This window comes from Kogia breviceps, chromosome 4, assembly GCF_026419965.1.
Source record: "Kogia breviceps isolate mKogBre1 chromosome 4, mKogBre1 haplotype 1, whole genome shotgun sequence".
NCBI lineage: Eukaryota > Metazoa > Chordata > Mammalia > Artiodactyla > Physeteridae > Kogia > Kogia breviceps.
Window position 1 is genome coordinate 110,786,031 of NC_081313.1, and position 21,756 is coordinate 110,807,786.

Genomic DNA, 21,756 nt, shown 5'->3' on the forward strand with positions numbered 1-21,756 from the left:
AGTCATCACCATCTCTGAAGTCTCCTTGTACTTTCTTGGTCTAATTAAAACTTCCTCTGCCCTGAAGCCTCAAGTAGAGGCTGTTTCTATTTTCCTACACTTCACATACCCCAAGTCCTTTGTTCATGCCTCCAGCTACTCTTCCTTGATTCTCTCATCCTGGCTGCTTCCCTTCATTTACCAAAGGCTTTATGATCTGGCACTGTCTTCCTCTACCGAGAGCTTCTTTTCTCACCAGTAATGATACCATCCTGACACTATCTCTAGTTTCTTGTATTTTCTCTCTCACTCTTTTAAAAACCCTCTTGATTACACATTCTCCTCCAGCTATCCCATTTGTCTGCCCTCTTCACAAACTTCCCCAAAGTTTAGATTGCAGGCATTATCTCTCCTTTCTGCTTAACTTTCTCTAGTCATTTTTCATATTCTCATTCTGACTGAGGTGGTGTGGAGTAGGAGACTGAAAACCTAAACCAAAAATCTCTTAAATTCAGAACAGAGCTTTCCACAGTCTCAATATACTAAGGAGCAAAGTCACTGAAGGGAAAAGGTCCTGAAGAACACACCAGGCTCTCAGTTTAAAGACCTGAAGGGCTACCTACTAGGAGTGAATCAGAGACTGACTAAGCCTTATCAAAACTGCAACTCAGCCTTGATTCAACTTAGTACTTGATTAAAGTGATTCATTCTCTACTCTCTCTCTTCCTAGCAGAGAAAAGGGTAAACCCTCTTTAGTGGATGACAGCCATTTAAAAGTCTCTACAATGTAATATGGAATGTTTGACATTCAGAAAAAATTACTAGGCATTCCAGGATACAGCTTATATAACTGAAAACAACATAAAAAAGACAATAGAAACAGACTCACAGGTGATCCATAAAAAATAATTTAAAAATTGTGTATATAAAAGGAATTAAGCAGAAATTCTAAAAGTGAAAAAATGCAACACCTGAAATTAAGATCTCAATAGATAGGTTTTGTTATATATACCTTAGACACAGTGGAAGATAGGATTGTTGAACCGAAAGACAAGTTGATAGCATATGCCCAAACTGAACCACAAAGAGACAAAAAGGATGGAAAATAAGAGTGAAAGAGATGTGGGACACAATGGAAAGGTCTAGCTTTTTTTTTTCTCAGAGTTCGCAAGGAAGAGGTGAGAGAGAATGAGGCAGCAGAATATTTGAAGAAATAATGGTTGAGAATTTTCTAGTCTGATTAAAGATATTAATCCACACATTTAAGAACCTCTGAAAACCACAAATCAGGATAAATACAAAGAACACCATACCTGGGCACGTAAAACTGCTAAAGACCAAAGAGAAAATCTAGAAAGAAGCCAGAGAGAAAAAGAGAGATACATTATCTTCAAAAGAGAGACAATAAGACTGATAGTTGACCTATTAACAAAAACAACAGAAGATAATGAAACGGCATCTTAAATTGCAGAAAGAATTTAACTGCCAATGTAGCACTCTATATCCAGTGCAAATATCCTTTACAAATAAAGGGCAAATTTTGAAACAAACAAAAACTATGAGAATCTGTTGCCAGCAGACCTGCACTAAAAGAACTATTAAAGAAACTTGTTCAGTCAGAATGAAAATGATCCCAGACAGAACTATGTACTTCAGGAAAGAATAAAGAGCAATGGAAAAGGTAAATATGTGGGTGAATGTAAATGACTATCAACTGTACAAAATAATAATAGTCAATAGTCATGTCTTGTAGGGTTAAATTACATGTAGAATTAAAATTCATTCCCACAGTAGTGCCAAAGGCAGGAGAAAGGTTAAAGGACTTAAAGTGTTGTAAGGTTCTGTCAATATTGGGCAAGTGAAGCAATAATTTGTATGAGACTATTGAAGCAAGGATGCATATTGTAATCTCTATGGTGGTAATAATAACAACAATGATAAAAGAATGCATGGACAACAAGCTAATAGAGGGAGAAATAGAACAAAAATGTTTGACTAATCCAAAAGAAAGCTAAAAGAAGAAAAAAGCAACATAAAGAGGTAGGTCAAATGAAAAAACAGTAAGATGGTAGACATAACCATATAATTACATCAAAAATACATGGATCAAATAATCCAAGTAAAAGATCAAGATTATTAAACTAGATAAAAGCCAAAATCCAAATACATGTGGCTTTATAAGAGATCACTTTTTAAATATATGAGATAGAAAGATTGAAAGTGAAAGAATGGAAAAATTATACCATGGTAACACTAATCAAAATAACTCTGTATTAATATTAGACAGAGTGGACTTTCAGGCAAGAAGCTTTGCCAGAGATAAAGAGGGATATTTTGTAAGAAGAAAGAAGTCTTCCCCTGCAGGAAGATACTATAATTTTAAAGCAACAATGGATGGAACTTGATAAATCTACAATCACAGTGGGAGACTTCAACATGTCTCTCCACAGCTGGTAGACTAAGTGGACAAAAAAATCACTTAGAATAGCTGAACAATACAATAAACCAACTTGACATCATTGACATATATGTAAAATCTACCTAAAACATTAGAATATACATTCTTTTAAAGTACACATAGAACATTTATGAAAGTTGATAAGCTGAGTTATAAAGCAAGCTTCAATAAATTTCAAAGGATTTAAATTATTCAGAGTACTTTCTCTGGCCAGGGAAATTAATAACAAAAAGATAGCTGGAAAGTCTCCTATCATATTTTTCAGGAGAAACCACAACCACAACCCTGGTTTTTATACAACTTTCTCCCAACAATGATCCTGCACCTGGGCAGCTAAGCATTCCTGGGAAAAAAAGGTACAACCCTCCTCACTGGTGTGACTTTACATTTGCACCCCTCATCCTTAAGTGGGCCTTCACTATTGCCCTGCAGTCCTATCACATTTCCCTGGTCAGTTCAATCTCACATCCAACTTTTACCTTTTTCCTTAGACCTCCAGCCTTGGTGATAATTTTCCTTCTTATTTCACTGAGAAAATAAAGGCAACCAGAAGAGAAGGTCATCCAGCTATCACCAATTGTATCACCTATTTGCACCTGTGCCTGAATACTTTCTATTTCTTCCTGTTATGATGAAAGAATGTGCTTTTATCTTAGGCTAGCATATCTACTTGTATGATCTGGATTCCACTGACTACTGCCTACTTTGATGATGCAGAAGAAAGGGAAGAATTGTGGGAGAAATTTTTCCCATTAGCATACAAATGCTGTAATATCACCTATTCTAAAAGTTTCTTCAGCATCGTCTTCCAGCTACTGCCTCATTTGTCTACTTTTTCTCATATTTATAGCAAAATCCCTGAAAATAGTTGTCTATATTCACCATCTCTACTCCCTCTGATTGTAACCTGAATCCACCCCCTCAGGCTTGCATTCTGCCATTATAGTCCTATCTGTTCCCGCCAAAGTGATCCATGTGGTACCAAATCCAATGGTTAGTTCTCAGTCTTCATAACATACAAATGCTTTCAGCAACCTTTGACACCACAGGCCACTAACTCTCCCTTAAAAAGCTCTTTTCTTGGCTTGTGAACCACCACCCTCTCCTCATTTTCTTCCTACCTTTCAGGCTACTCCTTCTTGGTCTCCTTTGTTGGCTTCCTCTCTCATTACTGATCTTTAAGTGTTGGAATACTTCAAGGCTCCAACCTTGACCTCTTTTCTATCTGTACTTCCCTCCATGCTTTCCTCCAGCTAACTGGATTTAATACAATTCACATGGGGATGATGCCCACATTCATATCTCCAGCCTAGACCTCTCCTTTGACTCCAGACCTATTTATCCAATTGCATATGTATATATATATAAAATGGCAGCTCAAGCTTAACAAATCTAAAGCTGAATTACTAATTTTCCCCTGTATCTGCTTCATGACCTGTATCCCCTGCCTTGCTCAAAGCCTCTATCAGAGTGTATTAGCTTCCTATTGCTGCAGTAACATTGCCACAAACTTGGTGGCTTAAAAAAACACAAACTTATTCTCTGACAGTTCTGAAGGACAGAAGTCCAAAATTAATCTCACTGGCAGAATAAATATGTATGCAAGGTAGTGCTCCCTCTAGAGGCTCTAAGGGAGAATGCATTTTCTTGCCTTTTCCAGCCTCTAGAGCTAAATTCCTTGGCTTATGGCCTCTCCCTCCAATCTTCAAAGCCAGCAGTGTAGCAAACCTGCTTTCGTCCTTAAACTGCCTCCTCCTTCTATGTTGTCACATTTTTTCCTGCCTCCCTCTTATGAGGATACTTGTGCTTGTAGTTAGGGCTCACCCAGATAGTCCAGGATAACTCCTCATTTAAAAATCCTTAATTTGAACAAAAATGTTTACAATTTGCATGGAAACTCAAAAGACCACAAATAGGCAAAGCAATCTTGAGAAAGAAAAATGGAGCTGAAGGAATCAGACTCCCTGACTTCAGACCATATTACAAAGCTACAGTCATCAAAACAGTATGGTATTGGTACAAAACTAGAAATATAGATCAATGGAACAGGATAGAAAGTCCAGAGATAAACCCACACACCTATGGCCACCTAATACATGAGAAAGGAGGCAAGAATATACAATGGAGAAAAGACAGTCTCTTCAAAAGTGGTGCTGGGAAAACTGGACAGCTACATGTAAAAGAATGAAATTAGAACATTCTCTAACACCATACACAAAAATAAACTCAAAATGGATTAAAGACCTAAATGTAAGGCCAGACACTAAAACTGTCAGAGGAAAACATAGGCAGAACGTTTTTTGACATAAACTACAGCAAGACCTTTTTTGACCCACCTCCGAGAGTAATGAAAATAACAAGAAAAATAAACAAATGGGACCTAATGAAACTCTAAAGCTTTTGCACAGCAAAGGAAACCATAAACAAAACGAAAAGACAATCCACATAATGGAAGAAAATATTTGCAAATGAAGCGACTGACAAGGAATCAATCTCCAAAATATACAAATAGCTCATGCAGCTCAATATCAGACAAACAAACAACCCAATCAAAAATGGAGCAGAAGACCTAAATAGACATTTCTCCAAAGAAGACATACAGGTGGCCAAAAAGCATGTGAAAAGCTGCTCAACATCACTAATTATTAGAGAAGTGCAAATCAAAAGTACAATGAGGTATCATCTCACACTGGTCAGAATGGCCATCATCAAAAAGTCTACCAACAATATATGCTAGAGAGGGTGTGGCGAAAAGGGAGCCCTCCTACACTGTTGGTAGGAATGTAAATTGGTACAGCCATTATGGAGAACAGTATGGAGATTCCTTAAAAAACTAAAAACAGAGTTACCATATGATCCAGCAATCCCACTCCTGAGCATATATCTGGAGAAAACCATAATTTGAAAAGATCCATGCACCCTAATGTTCATTGTAGCATTATTTACTATAGCCAAGACATGGAAGCAGCCTAAATGTCCATCAAAAGAGGAGTGGATAAAGAAGATGTTATACACACACACACACACACACACGAATATTACTCAGCCATAAAAAAGAATGAAATAATGCCATTTGCAGCAACATGAATGGACCTAGAGATTCTCATACTGAGTGAAGTAAGACAGAGAAAGACAAATATCATATGATATCACTTACATGTGGAATCTAAAAAAATGATACGAATGAACTTTTTACAAAATAGAAATAGTCACAGATGTAGAAAACAAACTTACGGTTACCGGGGGGAAAGAGTGGGGGAGGGATAAATTGGGAGATTGGGAATGACATATACACATTACTATAGATAAAATAGACAACTAATACGGACCTATTGTATAGCACGGGGAACTCTACTCAGTACTCTGTAATGACCTATATGGGAAAAGAATCTAAAAAAAAGTGGATATATGTATATGTATAACTGATTTACTTTGTTGTACAGCAGAAACGAACACGACATTGTAAATCAACTCTACGCCAATAAAAAAAGTAAAAAATCTTAATCATACCTGCAAAATCCCTTTTGCTATATAAGTTGACATTCATAGGTTCTGAGGATTAGGTTGTGGACATCTTGGGGACCATTATTCATCCCACCACACATAGTAAATGGCATCACCATTCTGCAGTTGCTTAAATTATTATTATTACAATTATTATTATTCCTTTCCCTCAAACCTTACATTCAATCGAGCAAAAAATCTTTGGGGGTCTACATTTAAAATATAGCAAGACTTTGATAGCTTCTTACTACCTCCACTGCTGTCATCATCTTGCCCAGATTATTTCAGTGACCAATATCTCTGTTCTATCTTCCAGTCTGCCCTTCACTGAGCAGCAGATTGACTCTTTAAAAATGTCAGATTATGTCACTCCCCTAATTAAAACACCTGAATGTCTGGCTATCTCACTGGCCTTTGTTTACCCCTGACTTCGCCACATCCTACTCTCCCCTTCCTGGCTGTGCACCAGTCCCACTGGCTTTCTCTCTGCTCCCAGAGCGGGAGTCCCACCTGGCATTCAGATCTCAGATTCTGTTCACTTCCAGAATGAGGCCCAGTTAAAAATAGTCTTCCAGTTCCTCTGTCCCTTTCAACCTGTAAATAGCTTACCATCTATAGCTCCCTACAATTCTGATTTATGGTCTGTCTCCCCAGCTAGAATATAATTTCTAGGACTTGCTCATTCATGGCTGTTTTCCAAGCACCTAGACCAAAGTTTGGCACATAGTAGGCGATAAATACTTGATGAAAAATGTACATGAATCTTCTTTGCTCCCTCCCACTTCTGACCACCTCTCCTAGGAGCTGGGGGGTGTGCGGAAAACAAAGAAGGATGTGGCTGGCTGTGCCCCAGAACTGGAAGCTCCCCCCTCCCTCAGAGAGATGTACCTGGAGGACTTTCTGGGCCTGCACGTCGACCACGAGGACTCTGCTCAGTGCGGGCTGGGCCACGTAGATGTAGCGGTGCCTGACATTCACTGCTGAGGCCCACTGGCAGGGCTGGGTGGCGCCTCCTTCCCTTTGAGGACAGATTTCTTCCTGTAAAGGAGATAGGTTGCCATATGTCTTCTTAATTTCCTGTTCCCCCATCATCGCTGGGTTCCCTCTCCCCAACCCTGCTCTGTCCCTTTCTTCCTCTCTCAGAATTCTTCACGTCCAAAGAGCACAGCACGTGAGCCCTCCCGCATCACCAGATTTTCACTCCACGTTCCGTTCATCTTTCACCTCCTCCTGCTCCTACTGAGGCTGTAACTCTCTTTGCCGGCCTCTCAATCAGCAGCTGTGTGGTCCGTGTTCTTCCACTCTTGTGAGCTACCTTCTCCCTTTCCTCATCGCCATCCACCGTGTAAACAACTTCTGTCAATGACCAGACTCCTGAAGGAGTTACCTATGCACTCTCGGCTTCCTCACCTCTCACAAGCTCCTTAATCCTCTGGCTGTAGTCCTCAGCACAGAGCTGGTGGTGTTCTCACCGAGCTCCAGGCTGACTTCTCAGTTATTACATTCAAGCTCCGCCATCATTTTATTTGAACTTGGGGCATCATCTGACAGCGTCTTGACTACTCCTTGGTTCTTTTCCCTCTATCCTCCCCACTGGCTGATCCTTCTCTGCTGCTCAGTCCTACTCTGTTTGCTGATCTCTAGATGCTGGGATGCTCAGAGGTCGCTCCTGGACGACTTCTCTAAAATCCACTCCCTTTGCTAATCTTTGTTAATCTACGCCTATGACTTTAGACACAATCTACGTGCTTACAACTCCCAAATCCATAATCTTTAGCTCAGTCCTCTTCTCGGAACTCCAGACTTAGCCACTTCCTAGGTCTACTTGGCTATTTAATTTACATCTCAAATGTATAAGTCCAAAATCAACTCTCAATTTTGCCTCCCAATCCTGCTTGTTCCACTCAAATAAATGGCAGCTCCCTTGTTTTAATTCCTTAGATCAAACCTTTCAGGTCATCTTTGACTGCTTTCTCTCCCCATGCCCTCAGCCTTCATCCAATGCATCAAAAATCATTTCAGTTTTACCTTCAAGAATATATTCAGAATTTTCCAACCACTTCTACCTCTTTCACCTTGGCTCAAGCCACATCTGTCCCTTGAGTAACTGCTACAGCATTCAGACTGTGCTCCTTGATTCCACCCTGGCCTCCTGCTAGTTGTTTTTGACACAGAAACCACAGGGATCACTGTGAAATACAAGTCAGCTCAACTCCCTCCACCACAGTAACATTCTTTCTTGCTCAGAACCGGGTCCAAGTCTTCCCTGAAGCCAACGAGGCCCTGAACGCTCTGGCTCCTCTGCCCATCTCTGCCTTTTTTTTCTCCTTTTCCCATCCATCCTGTGCACACGGCATGCTTGCTCTTCTGCACTCACGCCGCTCTCCTGCACCAGGGCCTGTGCAGCTGGCTCTTCGTCAGATGTCTACCTGCTTTATTTCCTCATGTCCTCTGGGTGTCAGCTTACGTGTCGTCTTCTTGAGACACCCTCTCTGGTCTCACCTAGCTTAGCGCCCCGGCATCCTCACTGCCTCACCTTGCTGCTTTTCTCATCTACCACCTGACCTTCTGCGTTTGTTTGTCTACCTATGTTTAGTCTTTCTTTGTTCACCAGATAGTAAGCACCTTGAGAGCATGCTCTTTGTTGGGCTCACTGCCATACTCTTAGCGCCTAGTAAAGTGCCTGACACAGAATTGGTGCCTAAAATATATTTGTTGAATGAATAAATGAGAGAAAGGGGGGCCTTCTTTTCCCTTAGTCTTCCATGATACACATTCTCATGTTTCTCCTCATGCCTCTTGTCCAACACTGTCTCAACCTTTGTGGTTCCTCTTGGTGCATCTGCCCCTTAACTGCTGATGCCTCCCAGGGTTCTGTGCTAGGCGCCCAACTCAAATCACTCACATGCACCCTTGGCGATCGGGTCTCCCATCCGGGCTTTCATCAGTACCCTCATGCTGATGGCTCCCAGATCTGTGTCTTTAGCTCAGAACCACCTTCCCCAGTTCCCACGTGGTTCCCCTACAGTCACCTCATACATAACCATCCACATCTGAACCGGTCCTCGCCTCCATCCCTGCTCCTCCTCTGGGTCCTCATCAGCATCTGGTCAGCCAAGTCCAAAGCAGGAACACCATCTTTGATTCTTCCTTCTCCCACACAAGTCACTGTGAATTAGTCATCGAGGACTACAGAGGTTGCCTCCTAAATCTTGGAGTTCTTCTACTTTCCATCTCCAGCCCCGTTTCTTTCCTAAATGGCTGCAGTAGCTTTGAAACAGGTCTTTCTCCTTTTATGCTTCCCACACTGTCAACACATTTAGTCCTCACAATAACCCCAATTTGCCTGTGAGAAAACAGAGGCTTAGAGGGGTTACGTAACTTTTCTAAAGCCACTTAGCCTGCTGAGTGACAGAGGTGGGAACTGAACCCACCTGTGCAGATCCTGTTCTAAAGCCTGTGCCCTTAGCTATTAATCCTGCCACTTCCTGCTGGGCAAAGTGGACATCTCATCCAGCAGAGGGGCCGGAGATGAGATGCCAACCTCCTACTCACTCAGCACTTGAGAGAAAGGGTCAGCTCATTGTAACATTCCTGTGAGGTTCTAGGCATTTTTTAGATGAGGAAAATGTTATTTGGGACTGTTCCATAGCTCACGGAGGTCTTGTGTTGCCTGAAATGCCTATAAGACCTCCCTTACTGTGTCTTGTTCTAGTTTCTTCGGAAAACTGAGCCCTGGTTAGGATTTGAGAGATGTCCCCTACAAGCTATGGGTTAAGTTATTGCAAATATATGAGAAATTAGTGCCAGTGTGATGGGTTACAATTATTCAAACCTAACTGCTGGAAATTAACTAGGACCACCCTTTCTCGATGGTTTTGTGGCTATCACGTGGAGGGAAAACTTATCAGAGGTAATACTTTAAAACATGATTAATTCAAAGGAAATAGCCTGGAAAACAGCTGCTCCCAAGCTGCAAATGTGAGAAATGCGATGCTCTGAGGTACACCACCAGTCAGGACAGCAATGCAACACACTCGTTTCAGGAACTTGTCTGGGCCAGGCCCACTTGCTCCATTAGCTCCAAGCCCGTTACTGTGCCCCAGTTTATCCACTGTCTGTCTTCAAGGAGAGGGCACGTGGGGGCTTTTAGATGACTCGTGGATTAATGCCATACTTCTACCCTCAAGTCGCTAGGGATTAGTAGAAGAGGTCAGACCTCGGGCAAGAAACCACCAACACAACACCAAGTGGGATACCAGTGGGAGGGACAGAGCCGTGGGGCGGGGAAGCACAGCTCTGGAGGACACCTCCTGACAGCTGGGTCTTGAGGGTTGGAAGGGTTTTTCTGGACCCGCTACCTGCAATCATCTCTTTTGCCTCTGCCCACTGCATGTCACGTTGCCACTTTCTACCTGGCCTCTTATTTGTTCACAGCAGCTCTGATGCATGGGCCATTCACACATTTCAAGCTCTCTCCCCTGTTCCCTGGAGGCCACTGAGGGCCTCCAAGCTCTAAAATCTATTCAGTGCTTCCCATTCCCACCACCACTGGCTTAACCCAGGTCACCAACCTCACCTGGGTGATCACAACAGCCTCTTCACCCCCTTCTGTGTTTCTAGTGCAACCCTTCTGATCATTACCTGCCTTGAGGCCCTGCACAGGTCCCAAAGCACCCTGATCCTGGCTATCTTTCACTTGAAGTTCTTCAGTGCTTCCCATGAGAACTCCTCAGCTTTGACCCTTACCTACTGTCATCCTAAATCTGAAGCCCTTCCCACATCCATTCGTCCCTCCAGGCATAGAGAATATTTGCGGTTCCCTGAATGTGACCTGATGTTTTATACCTCTGTGCTCCATATTCATGACATTTCCTCTCGAAACCCATCACCAATTCCCATCACAGCTGAGCCCAGGCATAATCTGCCCCAGGAGCCTTCGCTGACTTTGTCCCCCAAGGTCTGGAGAGGCCTCTCTCCTCCAGCGCACCTTACACATCCTTCTAGCAGCACTTGTTTGGCAGCTGTCTGTTCACACCTCTGTTTCCTTCATTTGACTGTGAACTCGCAGAGGCCAGGAACCCATCTGTCCGCCCTGGACCTCCCCTCAGACTCAGTGCATGGAAGTGGCCGCTGGAGGAAGGAATGAGAGTTTAAGCCTCATGTGCTCCTTCCTAGGCCTTGAACTACATCTGGAGCCACACCACATGTAGCAAATGGAATTTAAGAAATCAAGTGGCACACATGGTGAAAGGCTGCCTCTCAGGATGCCGTGTGTGAGATGGACGTGCCCCAGGCACAGACACTTACGTAGCTCATGAAGATCTTCTCCGTGGGTTTGAGGTGCCTCTGGATCTCACAGTCCACTGGGTGCAGGATGATTATGCCATCGTCGGAGAAGATGTAGAACATGTTTCCCACACTGAGGCCTGCGAGGAGCAAGAACAGCCATACTTATGCCCCTCCTAGCAGTTGGTCCCCAGGCAGGGTCACATGCCACATCAGGCACAGATGAAACCTACAGTTTGGCTGCGTCTGATACAGGCAGAGAGTGCAAGGCCTGGTCGAGGTGGGGTGAAGAGAGATGAGCAGGCGGTGTGTGGGGAGCGAGTGCCCAAGGGCTGCGAATCAATATGTACACCGAGTGCTCTGCAATCCCCAGGCTGTCCTCCCAGACGCGCATACCTGTGCCAGGTCATCCGGGGCTGGCCGCCAACCCAAGTTTTCAAATAAATGATAGCCTTGGCTTTGACATACATTTGACCTTTTCTGTTCTGTAAGGCAAAGTCTCCCGTGGTCCTTGTCAACCAGTCAGATCAGAATGGATCAGGTGATGCCAAAAAAGCAAAGGCTTTTATTTTTTTTAAACACATTTATGTACAGTGCTGCTACCTGGGATGTGAGGGCTTAAGCAAGCTGTGGCTGGTATTCCTTTGTCCAAACCGTGCCTGTCTGTGCTCGTGGCCCTTCCTTTAAGACAGTTTGCTCCACCATCTGCCTTACCAGTTTCCCTACAGCAGCCCCAGGTCAGACGACAGAGCCCACAGCCTGGTTAGGCCAACTGCCTGCACCCCCATTCCAGCCCAGGACTGTTTGGGGAGAAATCTCCTTAGACCAGCAGAGAAGGGGCCTTGGGGACAAGTTAGTTCAGCCTCCTTATTTTAAAGACAAAGAGCCTGAGGTCCAAGATGGGGAGGGGCTTGGCTGAGGCCATGTGCCTTCGTGCCCGAGTGGGGGTTAGACCCTGAGCCCCAGCCCTGGGCTCGGTCCCCTCACCCTGCTTTCCATAAAGGGTCAACATGGCACAAGGGTGGGTAAGGTTTAGAGTTCTCCCTCTTTCTCCCATCTCTCCCTCCCTTCATTTCGTTTGAAGGTAAAACATTGAAAAGATTGCTATGAATTCTAAGAGAATTAGCTATGTGGAAAATTCTCTCTTTCTAGTCATGCTGAGAAAACCAGTGTACTGACTTAACTGCCTAGCTGGGTAAGTTTTTAGTGAGTTAGAAAATAATAAAACAGGCAAATAGGAATCACCATTCCACTTGCTTTCAGGGGCTCTGCAGGCCATTTTCACCAGTGCCTGTGGTTCCCAGTGTGGAGAGAGGTCCCTGACTGTGTGACACAGCCTCACCTGCCTCTGGTTCTGTGCTGAGAGGGGCTCCGGGCAGGAGGGCTCCTGCCACTAAAGACAGCTAGATGTCAGCCTCTCAGAAACTGGGAGCACCTAGGAGCACTGCATAAGTCCCAGTGGGAATCCTGGGGTGCTGGGCAGCCTGTCCTGAGAGCCAGACGAAGCAGGCCAGCGCCTCCTACACGGCGGCCCAGTGTTTGGAGTGGGCTACGTAGCACACATTCACTCTGACCCCAATCTATCCTGTCTCCAGGAGGACTTTCTCTTCTGTACACTCTCACCTGGCATGCTTCTCTCACTCAAACCTGTAGGGGCCAGAGGGGGTCAAAGTCCCTGCAAGACCACAGACACTGCAATAGCCTCCCAAGGTTTTTGGAAAATCAGTAGCTGGAAGAACCCACATGAGATGGAAAGCTTAGTAGAGCCCACGTGTGGTTACACTGCAGGCTGAGCACCGGGCCTTGTCACAGTCAACAGTGCGACATGAGGCTCAACAAGGCCTTGCTCCACAAATAACTGACTTCACCTGCAGAGCCCCTGAAAGCAAGTGGAACGGTGATTCCTATTTCCCTGTTTTATTGTTTTCTAACTCACAACCTGGAAGGTTCTGCTTGTGATTAGCTTGACCAAGGGGGCACACAGGAGCTTTCTCTGCTTCTGCGCGCCCATCATTTCACTGCTCCTATTGAGAGCTGACAGCGCTCTGGGGCCCTGCTGGCTTCTTTGCTTTTGCTTCTGTATTTCCCTATCTGCAGGCCTGGAGCTTGAGCAGGGAGGGGTGTGAGCAGCTAGCTGTCCAGGTGTGACGGAGTTTGTTCACTGCTGGGTTGATATTAGCACAGCAACAGCCAGCCTAAAGCCCCGAGGCAGCTGTGGGTCTTAAGTTGGCCTTTAGGCCTCCAGAGCTGCATTTAACACTTTCCAGGGCCTCCTGCATTCTCTGCAGGTCTCCACTTTTGAAATTTGGGAACACCCCATAGAAAACACCTTTTAAAGACACAGAGCCAAAGCTCTCTGTGTGCACTGTGGCCTAGGGGCTAAGTTCAGGCAGCATCAAGGGAGCACTGTCCATGATTAGCAACTGCTGCTCTGACTTTCCTTCTGAGGATTCCTAAAGCCCATTGGCAGCAATCCCTCATTTTCCGGGCTCTGCCTTTGTTTTGCTCCCAGACTTACTGTGTGAGCATTTGTGTCTGACATTCAGGAAATTACTCTGAGTGCGTGTATGCATGCATATACTAGATTGTAGGTAACGTAGAAGTTCTTAAGGAGAAAATATGAGGAAATATGATGGGTTTTAAAGGAGGAAATTTAGTGCTTAGCCCCGAAATTGCAGGGTGCTTTCTGCTGCTTCTCATACCGTCCCTCTGTCTACTTAGCTGGAGAATAAGTTACCTCAGGGGATTTGGACTCTCTGGTGGAGGGGTTCATAGGTAGGGTTGGGGTCCACAAATGCACGTACACCCCACAGAGTGACTTGGGCTCTTTAACCCAGTGCCCACACGTGCCCGCTATTTTTGGAGCCATGTTATTAGACCATTTTTGATATACAAAAATGGCAATTTTGTATGCCCCAACCTAATATCTACAGATTGTTAGATAGATACAAATGTTAAAAACCTATTCATTTAGGGCTTCCCTGGTGGTGCAGTGGTTGAGAATCCGCCTGCCGATGCAGGAGACACGGGTTCGTGCCCTGGTCCGGGAAGATCCCACATGCCGCGGAGCAACTAAGCCCATGAGCCATGGCCGCTGAGCCTGCGCGTCCGGAGCCTGTGCTCCGCAACGGGAGAGGCCACAACAGTGAGAGGCCCGCATACCGCAAAAAAAACAAAAACAAAAACAAAAAAAACCCCTATTCATTTAGAAATGTACATGTAAACATACATTTACAGAAATCATGGTAGCTTTTTTATTCAGCATTTCCTCAAAGTATACACTAAACCCCAACACCAGTATCAGTTACTGGAAAAAAAGTTTAAGGTCCAGCTCTGACCAGGACCCCTGCCAAGAAGCTGGCTTCAGTGGAGGTTTCAAAATTGCTTTAAATGGAAACTTTCGTTTTAAAAATTCTAATTGTCTGATGTCCGTTAAAGACACTAGTAAGTTTAAATCTGCCTCAAGTGTGCCACTTGATTTTGACATAGACTTCCCCTCTCCCATCTGATTTGGCCCGTGGACCCCACTTGTGGGGACTGCTTGATGTCTGGAAAAGCTGTTGGTGGCTTATGGAAAGATGGCCTGTTATGGAACCATGAACACACGTGATCACAGGCACGACACAGAATAAGAAAGCTTGGTACCTTCTTCTCGCCATAGAATGTTTGCAACTGCAGCATCAGAGAACGGTGAAAGCAGGAATGTGATGGAGCAAAGGAAAAAAAAGAAGAAAGCAACTTCAGAACCTTCCTTGTAGTGATTCAGTTCATGAACATACTGGTATCTAGTCCATCATGTTTAGAACCTGCACCACTCATGGCCCCAGCAATACTGAGGGGGGACGCTGGACGTGGACAAATGCTTCCAGGGCTCAGGACCTTTTTGGTTCCTAATGAATCAGGTTCCAGGATCACAGAAGCTAATGGGACTCTCCTGTTCTGTGGATGATAAAGAGCAAGCAACGTCTCTCCCAGACCTCCTGGACTACTTCCAGGAGCAAGCTGGTTTTCTGCTAGGATTCTCCTTAGGAAGACCATCTGCAGTACTTCTGGTTTTCTCCCTTGATGATAAAGACTCAGCTTATAGCCTTTGATCAAGGGAAAGAGACCATGTCCAACACCCATATTCATGAAATCAACCTTGCATGGTCTCTTGGGGAGCAGTAGCTACGAGGGAGAGCCTGCTTAGCACCCCTGGTGGGCAACAATCCCTGGAGTAAAGACAGGTGTGTGGGAGTGCACAGGCCAGTTCCCGGGCTGTGGATGGGCAGCAGCGGCTGGTGCGTGGTTAGCATGAACACTTTTGTGGATGAGGGACAGAGCAAGTAGGAGGCAGAACTGGGGATATGATATGCGAGCTTCCTTGTGGTCCTGGGTTCTGTCTGCTGTCCAGAGAGTTTCCCTGTCTATGCCTCCAGGGTTGTCTACGTTTACAGGGAAGGTCTACCCACCTCTGGCCACCCTCTGTCCCCAGCTTTGAGCACAGAAGGATATGAGGTTTATCCCTGTCTCCAGGGGCTCATGATTGGTGGCTGTGGCCCTTGCCACCCAACATCCCCCAACCAGCTTAGTGAGGAGCTCAAAGGCAAGCGTGGACTCACGGGTCTTTCTAGCCGAGTCTTCGATGAAGAGGGAGGAAATATCTTCGTCCACGCCCACTTCATTTTTGGCAATGCAGGTATACGCCCCTGTGTCTTCATACCGAACACTGCCGATGTGGAGTTCGCTCCCATTGGCTGTAGAAGGGACAGTGCTCAGGGCGGCCTGTTCAGCTGGGACCTCCATCCTTCCTCCCTTCTCCCTTCTATTGAGAGTGTTGAGGTTAAAAGCACAGCCCCTCAGTAGGGCTGAGGGCAGCCAGTACCCTGATACACACCCAGGAAGGGCTGGAACAGCAGAAATGAACTGCAGGTGACCTGGGACCTGATTGCCAGAGTCTCATCATTGTGCTCAGAAAGATCTGTGTGAGTCCAGAGAGCAGGGAAACGGGGGGAGATATCTGTTTGCTCTCCAAACGTCTGACTTAGAAACACATCACTCCTGTCACTTCCATTCCTGGGGAGAGTGTCAGCTTGAACTTGATGGGAATAATGGCACAGAGACACCGAGCGGAGCTCTTACCTAAAAGGGAAAGCTGTTTCGACATCTGGGTTGAGACATCCATGCCATTTTTTAGCCAAGTGATTCTGGGCATAGGAATGCCCTCTGCGTGACATCTCAGGCTAGCTGCCACTCCGGGTTCCTGCGCCTGGGTCTCTGGATAGACACGGATGACGGGTGGCACTGTCGGTGAGAGTTAGTGCTGGTGAGAAAAGGCCTTCACCCGCCTCAGGCCTGTGGTCCAACTCTGACACCCTGCCCAGAGGGCTGAACCGAGAGACAACTCTGGAGTTCTCTTTGTAACCAGCTTGCAGTCATCCTGCAGCAACTCAAGCCCTAAAAGAAAGGGCTATAAAATGGATTGCCGACAATAAACATGTCAGGCTTTGTATGCTGTAATTCATGGCGTTCATCATTATTCCAAATATGATCAGAGAGACGTCCAAATATTTAAGGCTGTTCAGCTGCTACATGTAAAGAGCAACAACTGCAAAAATTTATTTCTGAATGAATAAAATTCAGATATATTATTTCTCTTATCGGAAAGCCATTGGACAGGGGCTTAATTTCTTGCAGGAAGTGCTTCACAAAGTACTTATGGGCACTGACTGGCAGGGCTCCTAATTACATCACTGCTCTAGGGAAGACCATTGGTTTTCCAGTGGGTCACTTTGATTTTTCCACTTCTCATCCCCGGAACATGGGTGAAAGGCAAGTGTACCCTCCTTGGCTCCTGACTCACCCATGGGTCCTGGCAGTCAAGTTCAGGGCTGGGGATGTGACCAGGTCCACTCATCAGATGAGCATCAGTACCCTCTACCCTCTGGCCTTTCCTACATGGGCTGTCTGTGGGGCGGGAAGGAGTGAGGACTGTCTGGAGGATCTTCCCTCCTACCCCTAGCTCTGGGCCCAGGAAATAAAATAATTATCATTTTCAGTGGAATTGGGGGCTCTTACTTATTCATGCATTTTTCTCTACATACTTCCAAAAAGGGTTTATGAGAGCTTCTGTAAAGGCACCTGGATATTAAACTAAACAACAACAATAACAAAAACCACATCATACACCTTTTGGAAAGTTGGGAGATGCATTCTTTGCCTTGAAGCCGGCAACTACATTTTCCCAGAGTTATCTGGACACTCCTATTGTCTGATAAAAGAAAGTGATCCAGGGCAACTTCCCTGGTGGTCCAGTGGGTAAAACTCTGCGCTCCCAATGCAGGGGGTCTGTGTTCTATCCCTGGTCAGGGAACTGGATCCTGCATGCATGCTGCAACTAAGAGTTTGCATGCCGCAACTAAGAAGTCCACATGCCGCAACTGAGTCCGCATGCTGCAACTGAAAGATCCCACATGCCACGACGCAACTCCCGCGTGCCACAATGAAGACCCAGCACAGCCTAAATAAATATTTTTAAAAAATAACTTAAAAAAAAAAAAGAAAGTGACCCAGTATGTTAGGAGAGAGATTTTTCTTGGGACTAGAAGTGGAACAAATTGACACATATATAGAAGGAAGTGGTAATGTTGATCCTAGAAGGTGAAGATTTCTAGTGATCTGTGCTTGGGTAGGCTGAGGACAAAAGAAAAATTCTATTACCTTATTGTGAGAAACAGATGCTGCAGGTCCTGTCAAAACCCAGGAGGCTGGTAATAATCTGATCAACTTAGCCTGAGTTTCAAGTCTTTCCTCTGGTTGACCTATGGGGCAAAGTAGGGGGCCAAGGACAAAGCCAAATGGATAGCTGGCAAAGGGCACAAACCCACCTTCAGAGTGGCCAGAGCTGTTTCCATAACATGAGCTCAGAGGCACCCATGACTAACCACACATAGACCAAACAATAATAAAATCTGAGTCATTTCCTTGGTTTCTCTTTGTTTGCAGTTCTGGGGGGAGAGTCCCAAGGTGTGAGAGAAGGTCTTTGTCACGGGTCAGGCCACTTGGGATGGATGAAGTAAAAGGGGCTCTAGCAAAGGTGTATCTGGAGGACTGCTTAGAATACAGAAGTGGATCTCTCTTCTCTGATTCCCCTTGGTTCAAAGAGGGAAGAAATAGTAATTTATCTAGGAAAACTTCCTATACCCTGAATTTGGTAAAGAGAGGAATGGGGATCAAGTTGAAGAGACAGCAGAGTCTTGTTCAAGAGGCTATGATTCAAAAGTACAGAGATAGAGCTGGGGGGCCTAGGAACACTGGACTGGTGGGGAGTTGGAGAAGGAGGTAGAGCAGCCCAGGTTCTAGAATGTGGGAGGCCAGGGCCTGGGAGTGAATAACCTTAGGCTCCTGCTAGATCACCATTTATTTATATAAGCCTGCCAAGCAACCACATAGTAAACTTAAAGAAGGTGAGGGGAGAATCAATAGAGATAGAAGCAGAAAGGAATGAATCGATTTGCCTAAAAATAGTGGAACTGATAAATCTGAGACCTGGATGTTCATGAAAATGAATAAAATAGCCAAATTTCTGGCAAGTTTGTTTAATGAAAAAAAATAAAGAACACAGAGGAGATTAAAAAATATGGAAGTACTCTGTTCAAGTATAAGTAATAAACATGAAACTCTCAATAAAATGAATCACTTAAAAGGAAACTTTAAAGTATTGACATGGAATCAAGAAGAGAACATTTAAAACATTTTAAAGCACTACTTTTCAGTACGCAGTGAATAAATTCTAGAGATCTGTTATATGATATAGGGCCTATAATCAGCAATATTATGTTGTGCACTTAAACATCTATTAAGAGAGTAGATTTCATGTTAAGTGTTCTCACCACAAAAACAAACAAAAGAGAAAAACAAAGGGACACAAGGAAACTTGTGGAGGTGATGGGTATGTCTGTTACCTTGATTATGGTGGTGGTATCCTAGGCATATACATGTACAAATTCATCAAATTGTATAGATTAAATATGTGCAGTTTTTTTGTATATAAATTATACCTCTATAAAGCTGTTTTTTTTTTCTTTTTTCCTGCTGTCTCAATTATCCTTTATTTGTAGTTTACCTTGAATTACTCTGGTAACCTATTCAGGATTTTATTTTTCTTCAATTCATGGTGTCTCAGCACACCTACGTCACCAGCTCCTTTACAAAGAAAGTCCATAAAGCTGTTTTTGAAAAGGCACTACTAACTCCCAAAGAACCCTGATTAGTTTCATAGGGAAGTTCTTTTGTACATTTCAGGAACAGATAATTCCTAGAGCATACAGCAGAGAATATGTCCCAAATTTTATAATGAAGCTTGTATAACCTGGACACAGAAACCTGCCAAAGAGACCACAAAATAAATGATTACAGACCTAACTCACTCAGCACTAGATATACCGAAATTCCAAGTAAAATATTAGCAAATCAGGATTATGGACAAGATGGTAGAATAGAAGGACTTATGCTCACCTCCTCTCACAAAAACACCAAAATCACAACTAACTGTTGAACATCCATCAACAGAAAAGACTAGAACCTACCAAAAAAGATATTTTACGTCCAAAGACAAAGAAGAAGCCACAAAGAGACAGTAGGAGCGGAGCTTTTGCAATATAATCAAATTCCATAGCTGCTGGTGGGTGACACACAAACTGGAAAATAATTATATCACAGAGGTTCCCCCACAGGAGTGAGAGTTCTGAGCCCCATGTTAGGCTCCCCATCCTGAGGGTCTGGCATCATGAGGAGGAACCCCCAGAGCATTTGACTTTGAAGGCCAGTAGGGCTTGAGTGCAGGAGCTCCACAGGACCGGGGGAAACAAAGACTCCACTCTTGGAGGATGCACACAAGATTTCACATGCACTGGGACCCAGCACAAAGCAGTGACTCCATAGGAGCCTGGGCTAGACCTACCTGAGGGTCTTGGAGGGTCTCATGGGGAGGCAGGGGTCAGCTATGGCTCACTGTGGGGGCAAGGACACTGGTGGTGGAGGGCTCAGAATACTGATCATTGTGAGCTCTCCATTTTGGCAATGAGACCTGGCCCCACCCTGCAGCCTGCAGACTACACTGTGGGACGCTTCTGGCCAAACAACAGGCAGGGTGGGAATCCAGCCCCACCCATCAGCACACAGGCTTCCTAAAGTTGTACTGAGCTTACAGCTGCCTCTAAACACAACACTTGACATGGCTCTGCCCAAGAGAGGAACAAAACCCAGCTCCACCCACCAGAGGGCAGGCAACAGTCCTTCCCATCAGGAATCCTGCACAAGCAGCAGGACCAACCTCACCTACCATGGACTAGACATCAGAAGCAAGAAGAACTATGATCCTGCAGCCTGTGGAAAGGAGACCACAAACATAGAAATTTAGACAAAATGAGATGGCAGAGGAATATGCCTCAGACGAAGGAACAAGATAAAAACCCAGAAGAACAACTAAGTGAAGTGGAGATAGGCAATCTACCTGAAAAAAAAGAATTCAGAGTAATAATAAAGATGATCCAAGATCTCAGAAAAAGAATGGAGGCACAGACTGAGAAGATACAAGAAATGTTTAACAAAGACCTAGAAGAATGAAAGAACAAACAGAGATGAACAATACAATAACTGAAATGAAAAATACACTAGAAGGAGTCAATAGCAGAGTAAATAAGGCAGAAGGATGGTAAGTGAGCTGGAAGACAGAATGGTGGAAATCATTACTGTGGGACAGAATAAAGAAAAAAGAATGAAAAGAAATGAGGACAATCTAAGAGACCTCTGGGACAACATTAAATGCACCAACATTCATCTTACAGAGGTCCCAGAAGGAGAAGAGAGAGAGAAAGGACCTGAGAAAATATTTGAAGAGATAATAGCTGAAAATGCCCCTAACATGGTAAAGGAAACAGTCACCCAAGTCCAGGAAGTGCAGAGAGTCCCAGGCAGGATAAAACCAAGGAGTAACACACCAAGACACATAGTAATCAAATTGACAAAAATTAAAGACAAAGGAAAAATATTAAAATCAACAAGGAAAAAGCAACAAATAACATACAAGGGAATTCCCACAAGGTTATCAGCTGATTTTTCAGCAGAAACTCTGCAGGCCAGAAGGGAGTCGCATGATATATTTAAAATGATGAAAGGGAAAAACTTACAGCCAAGAATACTTTACCCAGAAAGGCTCTCATTCAAATTCGACAGAGAAATGAAAACCTATACAGATAAGCAAAAGCTAAGAGAATTCAGCGCCACCAGCCCAGCTTTGCAACAAATGCTAAAGGAACTTCTGTAGGCTGAAAAGAAAAGGACACACTAGAAACAAGAAATGAGAAAGCTCACCAGTAAAGTCAAACATATAGTAAAGGGAGGAAATCATCTGCACACAAATATGAAATCAAAACCAGCAATTGTGAGAAAAGGAGAGTACAAATGCAGGATATTGGAAGTGCATTGGAAATTAAGAGACCAACAACTTAAAATAATCTTGTATATGTATAGACTGCTATATCAAA

The 21,756-nt window shown here is 44.3% G+C and overlaps 1 protein-coding gene across 9 annotated transcripts in view; it reads right to left on the reverse strand.

Annotated features, from left to right (window-relative positions):
• Window positions 1-21,756, reverse strand: part of FSTL4 (follistatin like 4) — a 444,888-nt gene that overhangs the window by 19,687 nt on the left and 403,445 nt on the right. For 6 of the 9 annotated variants that reach the window (XR_010840231.1, XM_067031632.1, XM_067031628.1 and 3 more), the window contains 5 exons: window positions 16,352-16,513; window positions 15,832-15,966; window positions 14,876-14,902; window positions 11,252-11,370; window positions 6,830-6,979 (listed from right to left, as the gene is read on the reverse strand). Coding sequence is in view for 8 of the 9 variants with exons in the window: in XM_067031632.1 (XP_066887733.1) it covers window positions 6,830-6,979; window positions 11,252-11,370; window positions 14,876-14,902; window positions 15,832-15,966; window positions 16,352-16,513 (593 nt within the window). In the remaining variant the exon portion in view is untranslated. The remainder of the gene's footprint in view (window positions 1-6,829; window positions 6,980-11,251; window positions 11,371-14,875; window positions 14,903-15,831; window positions 15,967-16,351; window positions 16,514-21,756) is intronic. The other 3 variants (XM_067031630.1, XM_067031629.1, XM_067031634.1) reach the window with 2 other exon arrangements.